General features: G+C 48.7%; 8 protein-coding genes across 8 annotated transcripts; 4 read left to right on the top strand and 4 right to left on the bottom strand.

The window, feature by feature from the left end:
* Positions 1-728: 728 nt before the first annotated feature.
* On the bottom strand, positions 729-2,106 carry BKA67DRAFT_544145 (pyridoxamine 5'-phosphate oxidase). The gene is made up of 2 exons (XM_046101245.1): positions 1,372-2,106; positions 729-1,315 (listed from the first exon to the last, which is right to left on the bottom strand). Exons 1-2 carry the CDS (start codon positions 1,723-1,725, stop codon positions 896-898), a joined length of 774 nt encoding a protein of 257 aa, XP_045963459.1. The 5' UTR covers positions 1,726-2,106; the 3' UTR covers positions 729-895.
* Positions 2,107-3,501: 1,395 nt separating this feature from the next.
* On the top strand, positions 3,502-4,965 carry BKA67DRAFT_529484 (uncharacterized protein; the record flags this gene model as incomplete). Its single annotated transcript, XM_046099072.1, has 2 exons — positions 3,502-3,504; positions 3,562-4,965. 2 exons carry the CDS (start codon positions 3,502-3,504, stop codon positions 4,963-4,965), a joined length of 1,407 nt encoding a protein of 468 aa, XP_045963458.1.
* Positions 4,966-5,903: 938 nt separating this feature from the next.
* BKA67DRAFT_652561 (uncharacterized protein) lies at positions 5,904-6,620 on the bottom strand (the record flags this gene model as incomplete). The annotated part of the gene is made up of 1 exon (XM_046106188.1): positions 5,904-6,620. One exon carries the CDS (start codon positions 6,618-6,620, stop codon positions 5,904-5,906), a length of 717 nt encoding a protein of 238 aa, XP_045963457.1.
* Positions 6,621-7,175: 555 nt separating this feature from the next.
* Positions 7,176-8,115, top strand: BKA67DRAFT_510927 (tetrapyrrole methylase; the record flags this gene model as incomplete). The annotated part of the gene is made up of 2 exons (XM_046097367.1): positions 7,176-7,310; positions 7,390-8,115. 2 exons carry the CDS (start codon positions 7,176-7,178, stop codon positions 8,113-8,115), a joined length of 861 nt encoding a protein of 286 aa, XP_045963456.1.
* Positions 7,847-8,940, top strand: BKA67DRAFT_10744 (uncharacterized protein). Its single transcript, XM_046094867.1, has one exon. The coding sequence runs from the start codon at positions 8,088-8,090 to the stop codon at positions 8,898-8,900; it is 813 nt and encodes a 270-aa protein (XP_045963455.1). The 5' UTR covers positions 7,847-8,087; the 3' UTR covers positions 8,901-8,940.
* A 306-nt stretch (positions 8,941-9,246) lies between these two features.
* On the bottom strand, positions 9,247-10,549 carry BKA67DRAFT_685872 (uncharacterized protein). Its single transcript, XM_046109015.1, has 3 exons — positions 10,231-10,549; positions 9,872-10,147; positions 9,247-9,814 (listed from the first exon to the last, which is right to left on the bottom strand). The coding sequence occupies exons 1-3, from the start codon at positions 10,499-10,501 to the stop codon at positions 9,717-9,719; spliced, it is 645 nt and encodes a 214-aa protein (XP_045963454.1). The 5' UTR covers positions 10,502-10,549; the 3' UTR covers positions 9,247-9,716.
* Positions 10,550-15,318: 4,769 nt separating this feature from the next.
* BKA67DRAFT_10705 (uncharacterized protein) lies at positions 15,319-16,431 on the top strand. The gene is made up of 3 exons (XM_046094863.1): positions 15,319-15,641; positions 15,701-15,873; positions 15,936-16,431. The coding sequence occupies exons 1-3, from the start codon at positions 15,443-15,445 to the stop codon at positions 16,344-16,346; spliced, it is 783 nt and encodes a 260-aa protein (XP_045963453.1). The 5' UTR covers positions 15,319-15,442; the 3' UTR covers positions 16,347-16,431.
* A 3,180-nt stretch (positions 16,432-19,611) lies between these two features.
* BKA67DRAFT_544133 (kinase-like domain-containing protein) lies at positions 19,612-22,630 on the bottom strand. The gene is made up of 4 exons (XM_046101244.1): positions 22,234-22,630; positions 21,934-22,071; positions 20,306-21,855; positions 19,612-20,253 (listed from the first exon to the last, which is right to left on the bottom strand). Exons 1-4 carry the CDS (start codon positions 22,253-22,255, stop codon positions 20,047-20,049), a joined length of 1,917 nt encoding a protein of 638 aa, XP_045963452.1. The 5' UTR covers positions 22,256-22,630; the 3' UTR covers positions 19,612-20,046.
* Positions 22,631-23,489: the final 859 nt, after the last annotated feature.

Below are 23,489 nucleotides of genomic sequence, written 5' to 3'. Positions count from 1 at the left end.
AAGTACGTTGTGCATAAGCATGATGACATAAACGTGATAACTGAATCTATGATCGGTAAGAAAAATATTTCATAATGGTTCTTGGCAAAATGTTATCACTAGTCTAGGACGAACTACTTCGAGTCCACAATGTCGCCCTGAGCTTAACTCCACATTTTCAAAGGCGAGTCCCGCCTATGCAGGCACCTTGCAGTTAGTATTGGATTGCTTGACTCGCTTCTCATCTTGTATTTAGCAACTGGAACCATCCTTCTGCCTGACATAAGCATAATCCACGAGGTTTTTATTATTATTATTATTATTAAATAACGAAGCAATGTACAGCATTAGGGAAAACTATCTGAAGTTGAAGCGCGCTCGAGGCGTTATGACTGGATCATATGCCAAGCCTAGTGGAGCATCCCTGGATGGCATATGTAGCCTTACATTGCGAAGTGAAGATAACGACGTTACTGATTGATTTTTGATAGGTTAGCCCTCCAACCACTGCTAATATTATTCCTTTGGAGCAACGACGAGAGCTGGAAAACTACCTCGTTGACTGGCATAAAGTGCATTTGAAGGCCGGGTTGCCGAACTTGTGTAGAATTAACCAATTGTCTCTCCTAGCATCTTCAGTCAAGAAGAGGATCGATTGTTATGTGATTGCTTATAATAATTGCCCACGGCAGTAAGTTTGAACACTCATTTTAGCTCCAATCTTTGAACAGTTTAGAATATACATTAGACGCGGACATTGGAGAAGAAATCACGTATGAATAGGACATTACGAGAGAAATTTCTACCATACAAGGCATGTGAGTATTAGGTCAATTCATTACTCGTGTCGGGTGTGGCCGGATCTAGTGTACAATCGCTAAATTCGTGATCTCGTGGACTTCGTAGAATCATGAATTCAAGCCTTGCTGCGCCATTGCTGCACCTCCGTAGAGCTGATCTCACGTAACTTGTTGACAGAGGCTGCTTCACCAGTGACAGCTCCCTTGGCGACCTCCACGGCATATCCGATGAATGTCTTATCTGTGATAGCATAGGTGGCGGTATCAATCTTCACCCTGATTACACCAATTCTGGGGTCATTCTCAGACCCGTCGTGCTTGCCATCGCCCAAGTCACCAACCCAAGCCTTCAGCTCAGGGCTGTAGTGCCTCTTGACCACGCTACGGTCGGTCTCGATGGATGAGGCACCGGATATGGAAGCCCACTGGCCGGAACCGTCGATGAAGCTGAGGTTGGTTTGGGGATCTTCCTTGATCTCGTCGGTCTTGTTGGCCTCTGTGTTGGTGAAGAAAAGAAGTTCGGTGCCGTTGGCCTCCTGTGGACATGTATCAGTTACCACTCTGGGCGTAGTGGACAAAGGGGTTCAAGTACCTTTGCGGCGACTGCCATACATCTCGAAACTAATTTGCCACTGTTGGCATCACGAGTGGTCATCATGCCAAACTTGCGAGCGTCGATGAACTTCTGCAAAGCGCTGAACTTCTGCTCAACACCAGGCTCATCCTTGTTGGCGCTCTTATAGGGGTCGGCGGGCTTGGAGCCAGTGTCTGCGTTGGAGAAGGACGACATGTTTCTGGTAGTCGGAAAGTACTTTGTTTTGGGGTTGGAGATTATGTCTCTTGAATTGCAAAGAAGTATACTCGCGATTGGTCGTGCAATGAGTTTGTTGTTGGGTATAGTATACTTAAGCTTCAGAAGCAGTCTTGAACGTGGGAGTCGCAGCATTTTATGTGCAGTGACAATCGTTGGTCCTACACACGTCCAGCTTGTCACGCAAGCAATGCATCACATCAGTGGACAAATGGAGTCAAGAGCCCCTCAGACGGATGTTTACCCCTCGATTATGCTTCCCGTATGGCTGCGAGGTACAGTAGATTTCATCATAGACATGAAAAAGCGCTCTAGCAGCGGTGACATCATGACGTCAAGAAGCGCGGGTCAGTGACAATTCCACAAAAAGAAGGCGCTTGGCTAATGCTTTGAAAAGAACTGACGCAGGGGACTAGGTCAGAGATCTAATCATCGATACTGTATGTAATTGTATGTATGTGTGTGACCAAACAATCCTACTTGAGAAATCAATGTCGCAACTGGTGTTGGCATTGGTAGACGACCAGGCTTTAGCTAACCGATTGGTTCATGGCGATAATACATTTTGAATGGTACTCAAGCTTCCAATGACAATGCGAAGCGTCAAACCACGTTCTACTAATGCCCCACCCCACTATAAGCAGCGCTACGATCTTCAGGTCTGCGCATGGCTTCATAGACTTCGATCAGTTGCATCAACTGCGATTTAGGATAACACTCGGCAGACAGCCCGGGAGGATGTCAAGATATTCATGCTGCCAGGAGGAGTAAAAAAAAAAAAGACAGCTGCTAACTAAGTAACGCATCATTGTATATAGGCGTCCTGGATTGGTGGCGTTCTGCCTAGACAGTGTTTTTGCATGCCGATCAATAAGATCAATCGAGGCTTATCTTCCCACCGAGCACAATAACAGATCGAGTGCTTCTCATGTGATGCCATTTAATTCGAAATTGTGATGATGGTTTCAGCTCACTATATAGTATATATGTAGAGCTCGATGGCAAGCAGTACGTATACGAGTAATACGATTAGCTGAGCTTTAGTACTATCATTATACTACGGAAGAATTTTAATATTCCTGGTATGCCGTAAAACAGCACCTTTAAAGATATTTTATAAAGTGTCTGGTCTAACTAGTTGAGTTGATTTGATTTGGAACGAAGTGAAGGGAACCCATCGGACATGGAAGCGTAGAGTGTGGGGTTGGCAGCCGGTGATGCCCGTTGGGTCATTAGGCCGGGGTGGCAAGAGCTGACACAGTTGTAGTGATTAGATTAGACTAACCTTACAGTAGGTCGGCCTGGAACATAGAACAACCCTACATAACCGAAACGCCAGAAGTGACGTTTCTTCTCCTGACAGATACATTGTTCATAATTGATGGCAGTTGATATTGACATTCCATCCCTCTCTCTCAAAGAGCCCTGCACGAACCGAGGCCAGCGCATACAAAGAGCTTGACTGTCAGGTGGCTCATCAGAAAAGATGCTCGGCAAGCTCTGACGTTCTTTCCAAATCATTACTTAGCAAAGGCACAAGCCAACTTCAGAATTTCAAACCCTGCTGTCGGGGCATTGTCGGGCAGGAGCGCTTCGACTGGCATCAATTGAACTGAACTGACCGTTTCCGCGCAATCGCAAACGCAATCGCAATATCGCAATCGCAATCGTGACTTCCTGCTGAACCAGTTTACTTCCGCATTTTGATGAACGGCTGCCTGAACCCAAAATTTCGATTCAGGCATTTCTGCTTTTTCCCATCCCGTCAAACGCGGTGTGATTGAATTCAAAGCATTTATTCTTATTTACTTCGCCTCACCAGCAAAACAACCACATTTCAAGCCCAGCCTTGCGAATCGAAATTGACCCTTGTCAATCCAGAATGTGCGCAGCTTCTACGAGCAACACATCATGGTAAGCCTAGCGGGTTCAACACAATCTTGATCGCAGACACGGACTGATCTTCTGTAGAATGCTTGGGAATGTAGAGACCAGGCCGAACAGGCCGAGGCATATTATAACCATCCACTTCGTGTCAGAAACCAGCAACTGGAGGATGAGAACCTTCTTTTGAAGCGCATGTTGCGCGAGAATGGCTGCTCATGGCCCAGTCCCTACGCCACGTTGCAGCAACGCGCTTCTTCACGCAACACTCGCTCATCAATTTCCACCACATTACCCCACCTGCCCACGGAAATTGTCTTGAAGGTGCTGTCTTTTGCCATGACAAGCTCCTTTCCTATCATTGACCCTCTATGCAAGACCAGGAGGGAGCATGGAACGGAAATCGAACTCAGAAGGAAGAACCAGATCGCTATCCACTTCCTAGCCGCCTCCAAGGCCTGTAACACCGAAGGCAAGAAATTTCTATGGGCCAACAATCGATTCACCTTTACGACTGTTCAGGCTGTAAAAACTTTCGCTGAAATCGATCTCGCCCTGCGAGAACAGATCCACGAGGCCAATTTTCGAATCATTGCGCGCTTCTATGATGATGAAAACCGTGTTCATAAGTTATCGCGCGATTATCATTCCACTACCAGCAAGAGGTCGATCAGACTCCGTGTTAACAAACGAGCAAAGGAGCCAACACTCGCTCGCCGCGGCTTCAGATCATATGCTTGGCTGCAGTTGGTCGACTTCCTAGAGGCGCTCCTTCCTCCTCATGACCCAAAACACGACAACGCACTGCCCCGCAAGCGGTTGCTGCCGAACTTGAGGAAGCTGCGATTGGACCTTGTCAACTTCGCGGAAGATATGTGGCAATTTCCCACGGCACAGCTCCACGACGTTGCTGCCCACCATCTTGGCTGCTGCTTGGATCAGGTCATCGTGACTGGATTACCCCGCGATGATGTGGGCATTCGTGCAGTCAACGATCTGCAAGGACTATTGAAAGACGACGGCCTATTTATCGACCATGATGCCGCTTTCTTGGCACAGGCACGGGGCTCTTTGAAGACTTTGCCTGGAAACCATATGCACCTTCGTGTTGTTCGGGCTATGCGACCGGCCATCGGCGTCAAACACCACCACCACGATGATCATCCCACATTCTTTGATGACTTCCCACCGGCACCTGCCGATCCCGGCGAGCCCCCAGTCTCCGAATATCAATCTTGCCGAACGATGTGGAAGAAGGTACCCAAGCATATCGATCACCCCGAACAGACCAAGTGGGTCATGTTCGACAGAGTGAGTGGCTTTCCTTGGGACGACGTCGAGGACGAAATTCTGATGGAGGACGAGTATCACGAGTTTGAGATGGACGATTTCTCCGACTTTGGAGATGTTATGGTGTGCGAGAACTGTGGTGACATACACGCCGGCCCAATCCGTGCTGAGATGATGGATGATTTGTACGACGACTTCTAATTTGCACGACGATATCTGATTTGCAAGCGATGGCATGTTTATTGGCGTTTTGGTCTGGACGAGCATCTGGCAAGCGGCGTTTGAAAGACATACCCCCTCACAGCGGTGTTTGTGTAATAGGACACAGGGTTGTGTTGAATGGCTAGTGATTTATAGCTGTATCGAAGTCGCTACCATGAAGACAGTATGGTAAAAACAGATATTGTGTCTAATAAGGATACCCCATTGGAATGCGTTGGCTCATGTTCGCGAAAACGCTGAGCCAGGATGGACAAGGGTAAGTCTTGATGATAGCCAATTTCAGGCAAGAGATAAGGAACAATGCCCATTAGTCTTGAGCTTGTCAAAGTACCCAACGAACAGCTGCCTACTTAGATTTGTCTCAGCGCCTTGGAGAGAGAAAAAAAAGACCAAATAGAAACAGACAATTTAACGCATCAGCCAGTGGCGGTGGATAGCCACAGATCTCGCAATGATTTTGCGTTACGAGCCATCTGGGGAACATGCAGACGCCACGTGTTGCTCCTTACATGCACGTGTCTCCGATTCCAACTCCGTTGCTTGAATTTCATTTCGAGATAGTCTTGCGGTGCTCCGGCTAGTTGACGAGCAGCGTCTGGGATTAGGCAGAGAGTACCCGAAACTGCGATGTCGAGTCGTCACGTCATGGTGATTATCAGTGTTACACATCATAAAGCCCTGCGCGGCGGTACTTCCAATCCTGTCAGTGATCAGAGGCTCACCGCCTAATGAGAGATTCGATTAGCAAAGTGGTTCGTGATCTTGAGCGACGTACGATTGTAAGAATACATACCAGCTCTCCACTATGGCAGGTAGCATCCATCGCCGTCCAGTTGCTGGATCAAAGAAGCATTGCCTGTGGAGAGGACTTGGGGTTAGATTTGCGCAGGCTTGTTCCTTGGGACGAGCTCCCCTTTTCACTTCTTGGATGAGCCGAAACCGCCTGAGAACCCCATCATTGCCATCATGTCGTCCTCGTCGTGCTCGCCCTCGACTCTGACATCCTCACCATACTCCCGCTTGACCTCCTTGGCGGCCTCCAGCTCGCGCCTTCGCTTGTCTGCGGCTTCTTGTCGCTTCAGCCTCTTCTCCTCCCTTTCCTTCTCATCTTCGACGGCTTGTATGGCTAGGCGGTCATGCAGACTCGTGGTGGCTGCCAGCTTCTGCTCCTGCTTCAAGTTCCACAGCCTCTCGATGCGGTCGTGGACCTCCTGGGCACTCGCCTTCTTGACCTGGTCGGTCTGGCCGATGGCAGCCAAGTGCTGCTTGGAGTTGATGTGCTCGACCCACTGCACGTTGTCCTTGAAGGTCAAGTCGCAGGCGTCGCAGTAGAAGCCGGCGCCCTTGCCCCTCTTGCCGACGCCGGCGCCGCCAGCTACGAGCGATGTCTTGCCGACCTGGGAGGTGAAGTCGGTGTGGCGGTTCCGGGCCGAGGTGTACGTCTCGTCGCCGGTCAGTGGCTTGTAGTACTTCTTGCCCTCCTGCTTGGCCTCCCAGCGGGCCTTGCGCTCCTCCTTCTCGGCGTCCTCCTTCACCTTGGCTTTGGCGGCGTACTCGTCGAGGTCCCAGTCCTTGCGGAAGGAGGTGTCGGAGGCGCGCCCCTCGCCGTAGGCGGAGCCTTTGTTGGCTGACATGATGGGTCGTTGTACGCAAAATATGTGGGTGTATGTGTGTATACGGTGACAATTGGCTGCTTGTGTGATGGATTTGCAGTCGAAAGGAGCAGTCTGTGTCCAAGCAAGGACGGAGAGGCTCGGCGGGCGGGTTCGTCCTCGCAGCGCTGAAGAAAGTAGATAGCCTTGAACGATACGATACGTACATTGATCAGCTACTTGCGGTACCGTGGGAGCTAAGATATGAATGCGACCCGGAGCCTAACTTAGCGGGTTCTGCGCGCACCTTGGTCTAACCTAAGTGCTACCTGTGCTGGCGTCTACAGTGAGACTTAACTTTAGTGGATACCATGGGTGCGCCCCCAGAATTTGTTGCAGGCTCACCACAGAGACAACTTAGCGAAGCTACCCCTCCATCCGCCCCCCCTCCGCCTGTCCAGGCATACTTTCAGAATTTACCCCTCCAAAATTTCATATCCTGACTTGGCCCTTAATCGTGAGTCTTGCCGTCGCTTCACTGGTTTCTTGCATCACTACAACCGCAGAACGGGACAAGCAGCGTACATACACTCCGCAATGCTTTACCTTGTCGGCCTGGGTCTTGGCGACGAGACTGATATTACTGTCAAGGGTCTGGACGTTGTCAAGAAAGCCGACCGTGTCTACCTCGAAGCCTACACCAGCATCCTTCTCGTAGACCAAGCTGTTCTGGTAAATATAATCCGCTCCCTACTCCCATAAGACCTTGCCTCGCTCCAGTCTGAAGAGCTAACGCTAATCCCCACAGTAGGAGTCCTACTATGGCCGATCCATCACAATCGCCGACCGCGAAATGGTCGAGTCCAACAGCGACGAGATCCTGCGCGACGCCGCCAACGTCGACGTCGCCTTCTGCGTAGTGGGCGACCCCTTCGGCGCCACGACCCACACCGACCTCATCCTGCGGGCGCGCGAGCTCCACATCCCCGTGCGAACCATCCCCAACGCCTCCATCATGTCGGGCATCGGTGCCACCGGTCTGCAGCTGTACAACTTTGGCCAGACCGTCAGTATGGTCTTCTTCCTGGACAACTGGCGTCCGAGCAGCTTCTACGATCGCGTGAAGGAGAACAGGGACGTGGGACTGCACACGCTGGTGCTGTTGGATATCAAGGTCAAGGAGCAGAGTCTGGAGAATATGGCCCGAGGACGATTGATCTACGAGCCGCCGCGTTTCATGACTGTTAGCCAGTGCGCCCAGCAGATGCTAGAGGTCGAGGAGGAGAGAAAAGAGGGCGTCTATGGACCCGATAGTCTGGCCATTGGCGCCGCAAGAGTTGGGGCTAAGACGGAGAAGTTTGTTGCAGGCACATTAAAGGAGCTCTGTGACAGCGATGATGCCCTTGGCCCGCCGCTACACAGTCTGGTACTGCTCGGAAAGAGAGCACACGAGTTGGAAAGGGATTATGCGCGAGAGTTCGCTATCAACAAGGAAACGTGGGATGGGTTATGGAAGACGCATTATGGACAGCAGTAGATCACATCTGTTGTGTCAGGCATTTGAGCGATGTTCCAGTCTTGTGGCCTCGGTGGCTTCTAGACTACTTCTTAACTATCGAAGCTCGCATGCGACGTACATATCATCGATACCAGCCTATCGGCATGCTCCAAGGTAAGGCGCCGCCTCGCCTAGGCGGCAACGTATGCCACCGCGTGATCGCATGCCTCTTATGCAGCCTTACTACAGTTACACTATCCGTTGAAACGCTACTGTACCTTTGCTCCAAGTATATTCACCAACAAATACAGGTATTTCCGGCTGTCTGCCTTTGGTACAAACTCTCGGCGAGCAAACTTGTTTTGGCCGTCTTGGAAGTATTCGCAGACACAGATACTTTCGTCGGCATCCCCGTAGATGGCAACCCGTCTACACGCCAATTCATTCGCAGCCTGTTTCCCGAGATGCCTTTGATTCCTTTGAAAGTCGAGACAGCGCTATATGACCTTGTGATACCGTGTATTTTTAGGAGGGGTTGTGACAGAAGACATCTTGCGGACCCGTGCCAGATGCTGATGCCGACGCCGATACCCCATACGGATACCCTATCACTTCGGCTGGGATATATGCCTGAAGAATTTTGGCGGACGTTCAGGTTTGAGACAATGCCATCTTCCTCTCAACTTACGCGTCCCAGCTCTGTCTTGGCCTTGATGACGAAAGCGAGTTTCATGACCCTAGATTCTCAGCATCCATCAATCCTTGACAATCACTACGATGAGATCAGCCACGGCGCTATATTGCACCTGACCTCGTTGGTGTAACCTTATGAAAAGCAAGATTATTTTTTTAATTATTTTTCAATGAGACGGTTCGACTCCGTTGGACCAAAGGAACCGACCGATCACGTCGTCTTACGTATTAGATGTGTAAAGCCGGATACGGGTATTGGCATTTCTTCGGACTCAGTGCTTACATAGCCGAATAGAAGACCATGATTTATGATTCTGGAATGTGATGATTACTAAACGTAGTCCATGGAAGAATTAGTGGCCACGAGTACCGCGATACAGCTTATCGGATCCATCTGGACAAATCCTACGCGGTAGAGCTCAACAGCGTCTTCGACGGAGCATCCATCTCATCAATAGCGAAGTCCGATGTGATGCCGGAAAAGTATTACCACACACTTATTCAGCATCCTCAATAGCAACCACTTTAGTCATCGACGTATCCTTGTTCAGTTTATTTTATATCGATAACTACTGTCATGACATCTGATTACTTGAACTGTTATCAACGTCTTTCTTGGACATGTTTTTAAAACAGTATGTTATTAATGGCAAAGAAAAAGTATAAGCATAAAGAATCATGAAGTATCAGTTGTTCTAGGTTGAGCTCTATTCAAGCAGAAATAGCAAAAATGAACCACGGAGATACAATATTTAAACCAACACACGAATTCATTATAGTTATATATTAGCTATAGCTTTTGCAAGGGGAAGCAAATAAAGATAGCCTAGAGAGTGGACAAAGTTGAGAAGAAAGATGAATAACAGCCCATGAACGAACTGGTGTGGCCTCCGCATGTTGCTAGTTTTGAGCTTCGGGACATTTCCCCCTTCCGACTCATCCCAGTTTTAGTTCCAATAATTGTCGCAATACTGTTGCTCCTTGCCAGGTGCTGCACAAAAGGTGATGTGTTTTCCATTGTTAGAGCACTCCTTCTTCGACTCATCTGTAAAGCTTATCAGCTCTGTACGCGTACTAGGCTTGAAGGAATGGAATCACTCACCATAGGCGCACCAGTCCTTCTGGTTCTTAGCACAGCAAGGCTTCTGCTGGCCAGAGCAGGAGGGCTTGGGCATGACGGGATGCTTGCACTTGTCGTCACGCCAGACCTTGCCCTTAGGGCACTTGCAACTCTTCGAGTCGCCGTCCCACACCTGCGTCGCCTTGCACGAGGGATGGTCGTTGGGGCACTTGTCCTTCAGCTTGTCCGGGAGGTCTTTCTTCGCGCAGCAAAAGACCTTGTTATGCCCGTCGTCATTGCAATAGTCGTTCCCGGCATCTACCAACCACGCCTCGTGTCAGTAGACAAGTCAAAGGTGGAAAAGCAGCGGGCATGATGGCTCCGCGAGGAGGGTAACTCACCGTATTCGCAGTACTCGCTCTGGCTCTTGCCGCAATAGCCCTTCTGGCCGGTCGGGCAGACGGGCTTCGGCCATACTGGGTAGTGGCACTTCTGCTTCTTGCTGTCCCATACGTAGTCGTTGTCACACTTGCATGACTTCGTCCAGCCACACCATGTCTGATCGCCAGGGCACGAGCCGTCTCGAACAGAGATGCCGAGATCAGCACCTGGTGCCGCGCGTACCAGAGCAGCCTGGAGAACTGCAGTGGTAAGAAAGTTGATGATATGCATGTTGAAGAAACTTTCGGTGTTTTACAGGTCAGTAGTCTTAGTATGAAGATGATATGAACAAAGAAAGCTGAAGAGGGTATGATGGGCAGGCTCTTGGGTATTTATATCCAAACATATTCAGATCTGCTCCCCACCTCCACACCCCTTTTCACCTTTCCCTTTCCCCTTCCCTTCCCCTTCCCGAGGTGCCACGCTGCGAACTATGGTTTCATGCATGAAGATGTCGCTCTGAATCTATGATGATCGCCAACGAAATCTGGTCGATCCATACACCAGAGTAGCCTACTGGTAGACAATGCACTGTGGGTTAGACAACCAGCTACCTGTGCGAGAAAACTGTAAGGTGGTAATGGTCTCGACCATTTTAGGTAGGATACTCAAAGCCATAACGTAAAAGCAGTGTTTAGAGGGCTAATACGTAGTGTGGTGATGACTGGACTCCAATATGTTCAGGATCGAGCTGTAAACTTTGTTAAAAGGAGAACGGGAGTGCAGTGTTCCGAACACGCCGCCGAACTTACTGGGGACGAGCTGCCGACGTGTCAACCTAGTAGTAGCAGATTCACTTTATCGACTTGCACGGATCTAAGAAATATGTAGTTCTGTCCGCCTACCAGTTACCATCACGAGTTGACACACGGCCTCGGCACCGAGTGATTTCCTATTCCCCGAGGTTCCCGGCTTGGTGCCCGGGTGGCTAGAAGAAGCAGCCATCAAATGATTAGAAGGAATCTACCTTTGCTACTTGTCCAACCGTAGATGCTCGAGTATGTACTCTACAGAGGTTGATATAACTAGCGTTATCAATAAGATTCATATCATCGCAGATTCTTTTTCAACACAGGACAGTTAGTATCGAACCCTTCAGAAACACAAACATTGGTCTCAGTATCTCTTATACATGACGAAGACCAATTAGCGATACAACAGAGTAAGTCTGAGAAGAACACATCGTGGTACGGACAGAAGCTCGTAAGTGAAGCGGTCATATTCGCTCAAGGCGGTTGTTTGCAGCCACTACTACTACGAGCAGCGTCATTTATAACGTGACACATGTATTCGTGATGGACAAGTCGCTAAAAGTCAATATCGTATAGCATTAGTGTCCTAATCTACATGATCCGAAAAACTACACGAGCGTCCAAGCAGGCACTATGTCTTGGGCAGTTGGGACACCAGAGCGCTAGATGCCTTCCTGCGATGTGGATGGGCAGTGCTAGCAATATTTCTGAGCCCAGCCCAATGTCTAATTTTATACGAGCCGGAAACTAAAGCGGCAGGCCTACCGAAATTCATTTCAAGCGTATAACTGAGTTTGGTAGAATGTGATTTTCAGCGAACCTGATTGGTAGCGGATGAATGTTTTCGACCATGGAGTGAAAGAGCTAATGCATCCAAGACTGGGTTCATTCTTACCAGTCCTTTGGGTCGTGCCAGGGGTTGGATGGCTTATCCTAAGTACCATGGTTTTGGACGTAGTCATCAAGCATGTTGGGATCTAACAGGGACATTGACTATTGATAACCAGCAGGCTTCACCAGCAAGGAGACAAATGCTCCAGTGTGTTATCAGTGATCTGGTAATCGATTGCCGGCAACATATCACTACGTTTCGCTGTGATTCGGTAGGAAATAACAAACGAAAGCTTCAGTAAGTCTTGGGGTATCCAGGCGGTAATGATATCTTTGTGATCCACAAGACTATACATGAACCAGAGTACCAGTCCTCTACATGATGGGCGCTCCTGCGGGAAAAACGGTCATAATGGCTCTATTGAGTTGTTTATCGGCAGCTGAAGATCCGAGAACCCTTTTTTCTCAGCTCAATATCATATCCTACTAATGCAGAAATGGTAGAAAGAGGGATAAGTTCCACTGTTAGATGCACACTTCATCTATGAAGTGACATCATCAATCGCCTCCTGTGGTTCACTCCAGCACGGCCAACGAAGAGGCCTCGGAGTGCTTTAGATCTAGACACAAGGCGTTTGATCGAGACTTTGACGTATTCATTGCATTTTCACAACAAAAATGTCGTCATGTTTGAGTCCAGTATTTGGAATAGCATAGCCATTCTACGATCATCTTGTTTTCTTCGAGAGGAAGATTGGAATCTCGACACGATACATCTATGTCGGCTGGGTTTTCACACACAGTGGCCTGCTACTATTGTAAGAACAACTGTAGCAGTGGTGGATGATGAAAGCTGCGTTTTATGGATCTTGGTAGAGTTCCAGTGTTTTATCACAGTATTCATCTAACATGCGGCATTGAGCCCGCCGGGTGTATACAACCATTAGTCTAGTTCCCAATTCTTGTGGAGCTACGAATAAACACGTTCATTAGTTGCTGACAATGCCAACATTCATGTGCCCCGAGTAACGCCAATACTTTTGTGTACAAGATCTTGATTACCTTCGTAGACCCGCATATAGCAGCAAACCTCCTTCAATAATACCATTGAACAACTGGATGACCATTACAGTAACTGTGGGTACGCTAAGGTGTTCTATGGCTTTCAACCTACCAACGGCTGAGGTTTGTACACTGTGTCAAACTGATGCTCAAAGCGCTGGTGGAAGCCGCGGAGAATTTCATCCTGGCAGCTGACCGAGAGCCGCGTCTAGTCATTAGAACGAGTTCAATACCACGGTAACTGTTATTAGAAAAGAAGTCATGTTTTATATTGGATGTCAAGAGGCTAGGGTTTAGTAGTCACACTACCGCAAACCATGTTTTTGGCAGCTAGCCGGGCTACCTAAACCTTGCTACATCGTAGCTATTCAGTAGTATGTACGTACAAAAAATGGAGCCTCAACGTCACGCCGTTCAAGACCTTTGACCGTTTCGACGGACACTTCTCAAGATGTTGAAGTTCTATAACACGGGACAGTATTCACTGCTAGAAATAACAGCCAATCTGCCATGGGATATTGCTATCTGTTATTTGAAATGGCTACTAGGTCAAATCGGCATGTCTTCGAGATCTATTCAACGCTAACTGTAGCCTGTTCTTTGATTGATATAAGGATTTAAGATCGACCTCTAGTATCATGTCGGTAACAATTTCATTTCGAAGACGATCGAAGAGCTGGCTGGCTGGCTACAACCATCTAGGCCTCCTGACTACCGCGTAAGCGCTAGCCCAACTCATCCCCAAAAATCATCATCTTCCCCAGATCGTCGGGTCGCTTATCGGCGTTTAGGGCCGGTAAGTCGGTGTGCATACTGTGTCAATCAGCCAACTTAACTGTCCTTCGGCTGTCACTCCAAGGTTCGGCGGGGGACCGTGTGCTGAGCTAACTTATGACCAGGCGAGCTTGGCCAGAGACCAATCTTTGGAGGAAACAATTTCGGCGACATCTACGTTATAGCTCTTCCTTGTTGATCGTTTCCTGGTTCGTTTTCTCAATATGTGGAGGCGTGGAATTAAGACATGAGACAAGGCATTGGTGAAGCTATGGGCTGCTCGTTCCGAGGAATTTCTTATCTCCAAACCTCACGTCTATATTGTGACAACGAGAGATTATCTTCGTCTCATTGTGAGGTAAAGCCCATAAATCTTCAATAAGTAATAACACATCGTGATTGGCATATAAAGTCTACTACTAATCGTGTCGCGGGTCCGGGCACGATACTGGCTTGCGCCAACGTTTAGCATCGCTGAGTCCAACTTCATGTTGACTCAAAACCACACCAACAAAGACGTATTCCCGTAGGAGGAATTATACCGACGACTAAAGGTACTAGTTGGATTGTCGCGAGGATATTCTGAAATAGTATTGCGCTTACCACAGTTCTTCCGATATTTCTGCTACAATAACCCTTTTGGATGGGCGACGGGACTTTGAGGTTGAAAGTCCTTGGCATGACCCAGAATCGTCAGACTCACCACAGAATAACATGATTGAGGTCGAAATGAAGGATATTATTGGCAGGCGGTTGGACTGTAAGCAAGGCGAATGGGCGGCCGTCTCATCGGTGCATCGACTGCGCCCGGCGACCCGCTGACAGATATACTCATGGTGGAAATCGACTCCTTGTCAGTTGAGGTGAAGGCAAGCGTTGTTCGGGCGCGGATACTCTCGACTTCGAGCATAAGGTTCCCAAAACAAGGCTCAATGAGCGAATCGTAACTGGCTCATCGCATGTGCACGCGGACATTCATACATCTATGGTACGTTAATTCCGCGGCATGAAGCACGCCATAAAAGTTCAGCTGCTCGTGTGCGGACTCTCAAACATATAAGATCAAGACCATGGACCCGGAGAAAATTACGCATATACTTGATTGAAAAGTCTACCTTACGTCGAGCGTTGCGTGTATTTTGGGGGCGCCGGTTTTTCGTGAGACGAATCGTCTCATATTGGTCAAATGGCGGATTGATTATATCTGGGCCTTGCGATTGTGGTAACCGCCGGCTTAGCGTGGCAGAGGGCAATTACTGCGTGCACGTCAGCAAACAAACAGTCACCATTTATGTAGCCAAATGGCGAAGCCCCTTTCGTCGTTTAAAGGACTCTTTTCCAACGGTCCAAATAAGCATGACTGCGCGGGTAGGGTGATGGGATTTCAAGGGGCGACAGAAGATGGGCCTGGGGTCAAATCGAAAATAGTAACGCTAAAGAGCATAGTCCAACCTGTTTCGGGGATAGTGACGCGAGCCAAAATCCTACGACTGGGCCATGCTTGACCATGCTACTATCACATCCTTGGAGCTGAGGCTGAGCTCAAATGAACAAGCAGCGATGCTGCATATGGGATCCGTAGGCGCTGGCATACTATGCACAAGCCATACTTCAAAGGATTGCAGTGTTTGTCTAGTTTCGCGCTCTTCCATATAAGATCAGACCGCTGGCGCGCCTCGAGATTTCAGCCCTACTGATTTGGCATTATAATCACTTAACTCTAATTTGGCGCGAACTATACGTCTACTTCGAAATGCGGCTGTCTACAAATACTCTTTTGGCGTTGTGGACGTGCGCACAGGGTGTGTTCGCATTTGAGAACAAATTCTTGTTTCCGACGGAGAAGGATTTGACATTCTACTACATGAACACGATCGAGGTCAAATATCAGTCCAATTTCTCAGACCCGACGTTGTACATCTTTTGCACAAAGGACGACGGCAAAGCGGAACGTAAGTCTAGCGTATATGTTCATGTTGATACGCACGCCGAGACTTACACACTTTTACAGAAAAAAACAAGGTCTCTGCGCCTGAGAATAATGGCACTATTGCCGTGACTCTAGACTTCACGAAAGTTGACACATGCTGGTTTAATCTGAGAAGCGACGAAAAGAAGAATAATTTGGGTTTTAATAGCCCTAACAGGTGGAGTTTTGATTATGACGAGCAGAAGAAAAATACTGTGAGCAATTATCAGTTTTATCTTTGAAAGTCCGAGACTTGTCGGCTTACACATTCGTTTAGACTACAGTCAAAGCTATAGAAACCACTACCACAAAATCGTCAACGCCATCTTCAACTTTTTCAACTTCTTCAACTTCGATAACTACTTTGACTCCAGCGCCCGTCGCGACGACGGCCGAGGCCACAACTAGCACACCAACTTCGATAAGCGAACCCGCCCAAAAGGGTATCCAGATAGGCATTGGCGTCGGTGCTGCCGTTGGTGGTCTGATTGTGATGACGCTTATTGGAATGGTAGCAGCCCGGATGATAAGCAATAAAAAGGCAAAAGCAGGCTATACAGCGCCGTCGGAGATGACACCCGCGGGTGTTTTGAAACCTTTGAGTTCGAACATGTCGTATTATCCAGTTTCTCACTCAGAGCCGCCCGTGGCAACGTTGGCTGGACCTTATGATCCTTATCATCGGTGACCAGTCTCTTTACGGAAAGGAGACGTGTAAATTATTGGAGCCATATAGTCATCTGAGAATAGAAACAAGCAGATTTTGATTTTCACCATTGTACTCATTCCTCAAAATCAACAAAACGTGTTCACGACGTGGCTGACGATGGCCTGAGTAGAAGTCGAATGATAGACCCGCAGACGCACTTCGTCACTATTGGCGCTTGAATATTCTATCCTAGAAAAGATTGCACTACTTATGTCCAAGATAGGAACAAAGAACCCTAGACTGTCAGAAACCTCTGAGACATTGAAATAAGGACCATAAATACTTATGAAGGCAGCATCGTCAAGCAGTTTCACCGGTGCGAAGCACACAATGGATTATAATCCAAAATGATCCCGGCATATCCTATCTGCACTGTCGCACAATTGGAGCACCATCAACCACATTCAGGGTTTTCAACCGTTTTCGGAGAGCGCTGATACCTGAATGGACATAATACGGGACACTGGAGCAAAGTTTCCATACAAACAATCTGACCTAAGCGCACTGCGGAGGTCTAAAGAAACCTAGACTATTAAATCGATGATACAAATATTCGCCCAAATCCAACTGGGTCGCACTTCCTGGTATAGGTAGACTAGTTCAGGTTGTACACCATAATATACTGCTGGCCTCAGGTATTATGCGCAGCCAGTGATATGCACTCAGTATGTCGTTACAGGTATATTCTGTTGCACCAGACTAACTAGCTTGAATGATCACTATTACTAGCTCTCCACTTAAAATGCCACCAAAGTTAATGACTTTTGAGGTCATACCATATTAAGTAAATAAAAGTCCAACCTTCCACTTGGAGTCCATAATAACAAACAACCATTCCTCTGGTGGTAGTCTCAGTACAAGCTGCCAGGAGGTCCAACGCAATTCCCGGCTTCTGCGTCTGTCTTTCTTCAAGTGGCGCTTTAACTTTTCTAGGAACGTCAGATCAACATCTGAGACTTATTTTTAGTGCTTCAGAAGCTGTGTAATCAAGGAGATGTACAACCTCTTAGGTTTGCAGAATCTGGAGTTGCGCTTCGTACCGAGTGAAAGTGTTACAGAATTGGGCATCTCGCAACCTTTTGGATGAATCGAGCAAGTAGTGCTGAAGCGTACGATGACGTTCAAGATATAAAGGGAGAGAAGTTTCTCAAGGGTCAAATTGAAATCGCTCAGATATGCGTCGAATCTCCTGTTTTTATAGAGTTCATGCACCAATATGGTGAAGATCCGGAAGATTCATTACCCAGTATGAAATCATTTATGGAGACTGATTACGGCATATCCTTCCATAAACCTTTCAAATGGCTTATACAAAATCGAGGCGATTTTCAGCGTCATCTCCAGAGTCTCATTGCAGAAATAGAAAGGAAAATAAATTAAGTCATAGTCTTCGCCGGTGCTGACATTTCTGACACCCAAACTCGAGTCAAAAGGGTGGCCCGCAAATCCGCTGATTCAGAAGTAGGGATGAGGCAAAATCACAATACGAGAAAAGCTTTTCGGCATCTGAAGTAGAGCAAGAGGCACCTTCAGAAAATTCAGAAAATTACCAAGAGCCGTCTATAGATCAGAACACTAGGACCACTTGGAACATAACCTGCTTGAGCAACTGAAAGTACTGCTTGCGGTCATGGAAGATCGCCTTGGGATACCCGTGCAGAAGTATGAGGATGCTTGCGGGGAAAAATAAAAGAGCATTGCTTATGAGGACTTGTGGATGCGCTATAAGCCTAGGGATTTCATATATATAACTACTTTGACGGGCTTTACTAACGTCCTCCCTCCCACCCTCGCCGCAGCCACGGGCTCCTCGGCCAATTGCGATCGGGACCACTAGGACCTGTAACTCACACAAACGAGCCGTAGCTGTAACTCGCGGCAAAATTTGCGATCAAGAGTTCTCAGTAAACTGAATGACTCATATTATACCCAACAAGGTCACGTTGCGGAACGATTTTGGTCGCGATACTCCTTAGGCATACAAAATTGTCGCAGTAGCTGGTGGCCGACATCTCTCCACCTACCTACCCTAGAAAACTTACCGGTAATGAGTTTTCATACTGGTCACTGATAGTCTTGTACTATTGGATTCATTTCAATGGCGTTCAGTTTAACCGCGTACCCGATACGTTCACGTTCAGGCCGTTCGACAGTAAAATTATAATAACCGAGCTCGATGCTTATCCATTGGCGTATGCCTCCTGGGACAATGTTCAGGGCGACAGATCCATTACAGAGTGCATCAGAGGCCGCGGAAAGTCCTTCATTGAAGTTTCTGAAGTATCGCATAGGCTGTATGAGGGACTGGCATATTCATTGGACGAAGGCGGGGGAAGAAGTATGAAAACTTGGATGGGACCTATGTCGCTGCTCTGGACCATTCTCTATGACAGAAGCTGCCCTGCTGATCATTGCCCTAGATAAACACACCAGTTATTGTTGATTTTGCACTCACGTACCTCAATACGCATGGCTTGCTACCACAGTTCGGTCTAGCCAGCATCGACTTCTATAACCATACCCAAACGGGTCTATATGTTTTGGAGCTGGTCGAGATTATCTGGCAAACCCGCAGGCACAGAAAGGAGGACTGGGCAAGTTTGATCGATCTACCAATATGCTGCTGAATAGTTGACTAACAAGGTACAGGTGGACGACCTCAAAGGAAACGGATTAGTCTCCGGTAAGATCTCATATGCAACTTTCCTCGTAAAGGCGGAGCGGTTCCCGAACTACCAATGCTGCGGTGCTAATATGTACTTCGCAGTCTTCCTGCGGATCCTGGAGTACTATCCTGGCATCCGATTCTTCGCCACCGAGGATCACGCCGTCATGTCCAAGAAGAAACTGTAGACCATTGCCAAGGCCCCCAAGGAGTTCGACTACCACTTGTTCCACACTCACGGCGACACCGACGAGATTGCTAATGCGAGGAAGGAGCAGGTGAGACATGACTACGAAATTACGGCGAGGCTAGAAAAGAGACTTAATTTAATGGATCTAAGTTCGGACGTCTCTTCGGAATCTAGCTCAAGTTCGTCGGATAGCTATGATCTTCCAGATGCGTCCGAAAATGATTCAGGCTCTTCGGGCACTGATGGAGCTTGACGGTGGAAGAGAGGCAAGAACAAAGATAAGGATAGGAAGGCGAAAAGGACTGAAAGTAAGAGCAAGTCAAATGTGAAAAGGGACGGAGACACATGATAAGGCCGTGGGCGCGTACGAGTCGATAGCAGATGAACAATGCGTGTATGGATCACCATATGATTTGTTGTGGCTTCTACCTGCTTGATATTTACATACTCTGTTTCCTTGTACCCATGACACCTTCCCTGCAGGGAAATGGGCATATGCCACTCTACATCAACCAATGACCTGCATAGTATGCCAGGTTACCAATCTCCTCAAGGACAGTTGGTTTTGTCTAGCCCAACAAGTAGACCCGAAAGGTGGCGAAATCTATGGGAGCATAGTTGGGGCGTTGTTGTCGTGTACCTGAAACATCGCGGAAGCGGTTGATCATGTCTGCATCACCAGACAAGAGACACACAGCCGAAGATGCTTCGCACACGCAACCCTAGCGCTGTTGTCCGCTTCAACGAGGAAGGAAACATTCTTTCTTATTGGTGCCTGCTGTTTCGAAAGTTGAAAGAGAGATGGCTTGTCCGTCCAAGGCGGTCTATCGACGATCTTGAATGCTACCCACGAAACTGGGATCTTTCACACTGCCACCGGCATCACCGAGACCGGCAATCGGGCGATTGTAGCTGAAGCCTTGGAACTGGTCTTGCATAGTTTGCGAGAGCATTGGTCCCTCGACATATGAGTCTTGAGGAGCCTCTGAGGTGAACTCGCTGTCAAAGTTTGCGGTATCGAGGGCATCGACCTGTTGCCATGTTAGCAGATAGAATATGCGTTGGGATAATCACGTTACTTACTACACTCGGCTTGAAGGTAGGCTCGTACTTTCGCTGAAGCAGCTTACGCCAGTCAATGGCATGGAAGAAAGGATGAGCCTTGATTTCGGCGCTTCCATTGGCTCCTAATCTCTCGGCAGGGTCTCGGTTCAAGAGTCTGGTGAGCAAGTCCTTGGCAGCTGGAGGCACAACTTCTGGGCCAGGGAAGTGTAGAGGCTCTCCAAGAATCTTGCGATACATCTCGTTGGTGTTCTCATCATAGAAGGGCGGAAGACCAGTAAGCATCTCGTACAATAATACACCAAGAGTCCACCAATCGACTGTCTTGTTGTAGCCCTGACCCATCAGAAGTTCAGGGGCAAGGTACTCCGGTGTTCCACAGAAGGTATTTGTACGATCCTCATCCTTCATGTCCAACTTGCAAAGACCGAAATCACAAAGAGCGATGTGACCTTGATAATCGAGAAGGATGTTCTCAGGCTTCAGGTCCCGGTAGATGACGTTGAAACCATGCAGACATTCCAGTGCGCAAAGGAGTTCGGCAGTATAGAATCGTGCGCGGTTAACGTCGAATCTCTGCTCCTTTTGGAGATGATGGAACAACTCGCCACCGTTGACGAATGCCAGGACGAAGTAAAGCTTCTCCGGAGATTGGAAAGTAAACTTAAGCGGTACAATGAAGGGGTTGTTGATCTGAGCGAGGACTGACCGCTCGGCCAGAGTATGAGCAACTTCGGATCGTGAGATGATGTGCGCTTTCCGGATCGTCTTGAGCGCGTAGATACGGCTTGTGTCCTTCTTGCGGACTTGCATGACCTTACCAAAGCTGCCCTTACCAACGACTTTGAGAAGCTCGAAGTCATCGATCTGCAGCTTGCCGGCACGGTTCTCCACATATTGGACACCAATCTTGAGCTTGCCCGTACCGTACTGCACGTCCGCAAACTGAATGCCCGAATGACCCGATCGTCGCTCCTGTTCCGCAAATTCTGCTGCCGCCTTCTCGCGGTCCTTCTTGCTTGCCTTGGGGTCTTCCACGAAAGTTCGCTTTTCCTGGAACGACGGGTTGATTCGCACGACGCCGAGGAAAATATCCTGACTTCGGCCGGAACCAGGTGGTGCCTGGGGGTTGCGCATATAGAGGTGTACTGCTAGCTCGGTGATTCTAGAAACATCGAACTTGTACTGGGTGTTGTCGCCGGCCCAGAGCGGGTTCTCCGGGTTGCCCGAGACCGAGTTGACAAAGACTTGGACCTTGTCGAAGTCCAGCAAGGCATAGGGGAGATATTTGCTGGAGAATCGCCCGTGATTCGAAGGAATGCCTTGGAAACCTCCCCCTGAAGTTTGTGGTCTGCCGTTGATGAAGGAGCCGGGAGTGCCTCTTGAGCCGGGCCGTACCGATCCGCTCAATGCGCTGCCCGACGATTGGGAGCCTTGGTGGCCTTGTGATGAGAACTGTTGTCTGTGCTGTTCAGGCAAGGAGAAGCCCTGGCCTTCGTGGAGGGTAACGACGAGGATACCAGGCTTGGGGGGCTTCACAATAGGTTGCTGTACCATGGCTTCGGAGGCAGCTGAACGAGGAAACAAGTCAGCAGGGGCTGCGGGAAACAGTCTGCGCAAAGGTCTGTTTTGTTTCGAGAGCAACATACCAATAGTATTGTCAGGGGGTGCAGGTGACGAGCTAGTCGGCGGCGCTTGGGGGTGCTTCTCATCTTTGTCTGTGATAGTCGACGTGGACGCTGACCGGGAAAAGATGGAAGGGGGCCCCAGGTGGGTTTCCTTCAGTTCTAGAGTTCAAGCGTCAGCAATGATGCCAATCATGTTGAATGGTATTACTACGGGGGAGAGTGCGGATGTGAAGTGGATGGAGGCAACGTATTGTAAACATGCGCGATGCGAGAGAGTTTCGGCTGCAGCTTCGCGGAAGATTCTAGCAAACAAAGACTTACTCTTGGTGAGCTTCCACGACATGTTCGCGAACAGGAAGTAGTCACAGGAATTGTGTGCAGTGCAAATGGCGGTCGAGGTGGGTACTGCCGATTGAGGCTATTCTATCGCGGGGTTCGTCGTCGAATTTAGGTAAGTGAAAGTAATGGGCGACAACGAGACGAAAGGGGTGGTTGTCGCGTAAAAGTGACTGAGGGAAAGGAAGAGGTGAAGGTGAGAAGAGAGAGGACAGGACAAGACAGGTGAGAATGGACAAGTTTCAGCGAGGCGATGATGTCGGGCTCTAAGAATACCGTGATCTCTCTCAGAGACGATCCAGGGTTTCGTTTCGCGATCCCGACGTTGGTTGGCTGCCCACCTGGCAACGTTTTGGGGGGGGGGGGGGGAAGGATCCCGCTTAGTGCGTAGATTGACCTTTGGGTTCGGCTGCTCGTACGTACTACGGAGTATTCTGATCTCAGAGCCAACGAGGCAGTTCAAGGACAAGGAGATAAGGGGGACTCGAGACTGGAGGCTGGAGGCTGGAGACTGGGGACTACTACTGGGACTGGGACTGGGACTTCTAGGAGGGGGCTTGGCTAGCTTGGGCTTGCTTTCTAATGCCCTCTGCTTCGGCGTGTCCTTGGTTGCAAAGAATTCACTTGCACCCGTTGGTCACGCACGGTGGCCCCAAGCAAACCATAAGCAATGACAAAGAACTCTTGAACAGGTAACCGCGTCACCTACTGTCGTGTGTCCAACAGCTCGGGACGGCGATGTTGAATCAAAGCCAAAGCCAAAGTCTCGTGTTACAGTGAGATTGAAGAGGGGATTATCGCTGTTTGAGTCTCTCCCCTAAGCTAAGCAAAGCAAAGCATGGTTCGTGCTTTGATCAACGAGCGATACTAGCGGCACCCGAAGAAGTGGAAAGCCAGATCCAGGAGCAGGACAAGGACACGGAGACAAGAGACGAGGCAGAATAGGAAGCTAGAGCCAGCAGGCCAATGTCAAGCTGATCTGATCTGGTTTGGTCTTTCATTCATTCGCTCGTTCCTATCCTTTAAACTACGCAAGTCGGAGAGGGCTGAGCCATGAGCATTGGAGGGGCAATAATGATAGCTCGATGGATAGCCAGACCCCGCACTTGCCGAACTTCCACTTACTCAGACGGTGTTATTGTTTGCATTGATTGTTAGGATTATTTGTTTGTAATCTAGACTCGACTACACTGAAATGGCTTGCTTCTCTGCTACATTACTTTACGCTTCAAGAGAGCCCC

The sequence above is a fragment of the Truncatella angustata genome (assembly GCF_020726525.1).
Source record: "Truncatella angustata strain MPI-SDFR-AT-0073 chromosome Unknown BKA67scaffold_1, whole genome shotgun sequence".
NCBI classification, from domain to species: Eukaryota; Fungi; Ascomycota; class Sordariomycetes; order Amphisphaeriales; family Sporocadaceae; genus Truncatella; species Truncatella angustata.
Note: the sequence above shows the minus strand (reverse complement) of the source record. Positions and strands in the feature narration are given on the sequence as shown.

Coding starts and splice junctions, on each gene's coding strand:
- BKA67DRAFT_544133 (XM_046101244.1), bottom strand. CDS start 22,255: ATGTCGTGGAAGCTCACCAAGA. Junction 21,856..21,933: donor ACCCCCTGACAATACTATTG/GTATGTTGCTCT, acceptor TTCCTCGTTCAG/CTGCCTCCGAAGCCATGGTA. Junction 20,254..20,305: donor CTACCTTCAAGCCGAGTGTA/GTAAGTAACGTG, acceptor ACATGGCAACAG/GTCGATGCCCTCGATACCGC.
- BKA67DRAFT_685872 (XM_046109015.1), bottom strand. CDS start 10,501: ATGCATATCATCAACTTTCTTACCACTGCAGTTCTCCAGGCTGCTCTG. Junction 10,148..10,230: donor GAGCGAGTACTGCGAATACG/GTGAGTTACCCT, acceptor CGTGGTTGGTAG/ATGCCGGGAACGACTATTGC. Junction 9,815..9,871: donor GAAGGACTGGTGCGCCTATG/GTGAGTGATTCC, acceptor TAAGCTTTACAG/ATGAGTCGAAGAAGGAGTGC.
- BKA67DRAFT_10744 (XM_046094867.1), top strand. CDS start 8,088: ATGGAAGACGCATTATGGACAGCAGTAGATCACATCTGTTGTGTCAGG.
- BKA67DRAFT_10705 (XM_046094863.1), top strand. CDS start 15,443: ATGCGGCTGTCTACAAATACTCTTTTGGCGTTGTGGACGTGCGCACAG. Junction 15,642..15,700: donor GGACGACGGCAAAGCGGAAC/GTAAGTCTAGCG, acceptor ACACTTTTACAG/AAAAAAACAAGGTCTCTGCG. Junction 15,874..15,935: donor ACGAGCAGAAGAAAAATACT/GTGAGCAATTAT, acceptor ACATTCGTTTAG/ACTACAGTCAAAGCTATAGA.
- BKA67DRAFT_544145 (XM_046101245.1), bottom strand. CDS start 1,725: ATGCTGCGACTCCCACGTTCAAGACTGCTTCTGAAGCTTAAGTATACT. Junction 1,316..1,371: donor GTATGGCAGTCGCCGCAAAG/GTACTTGAACCC, acceptor ACATGTCCACAG/GAGGCCAACGGCACCGAACT.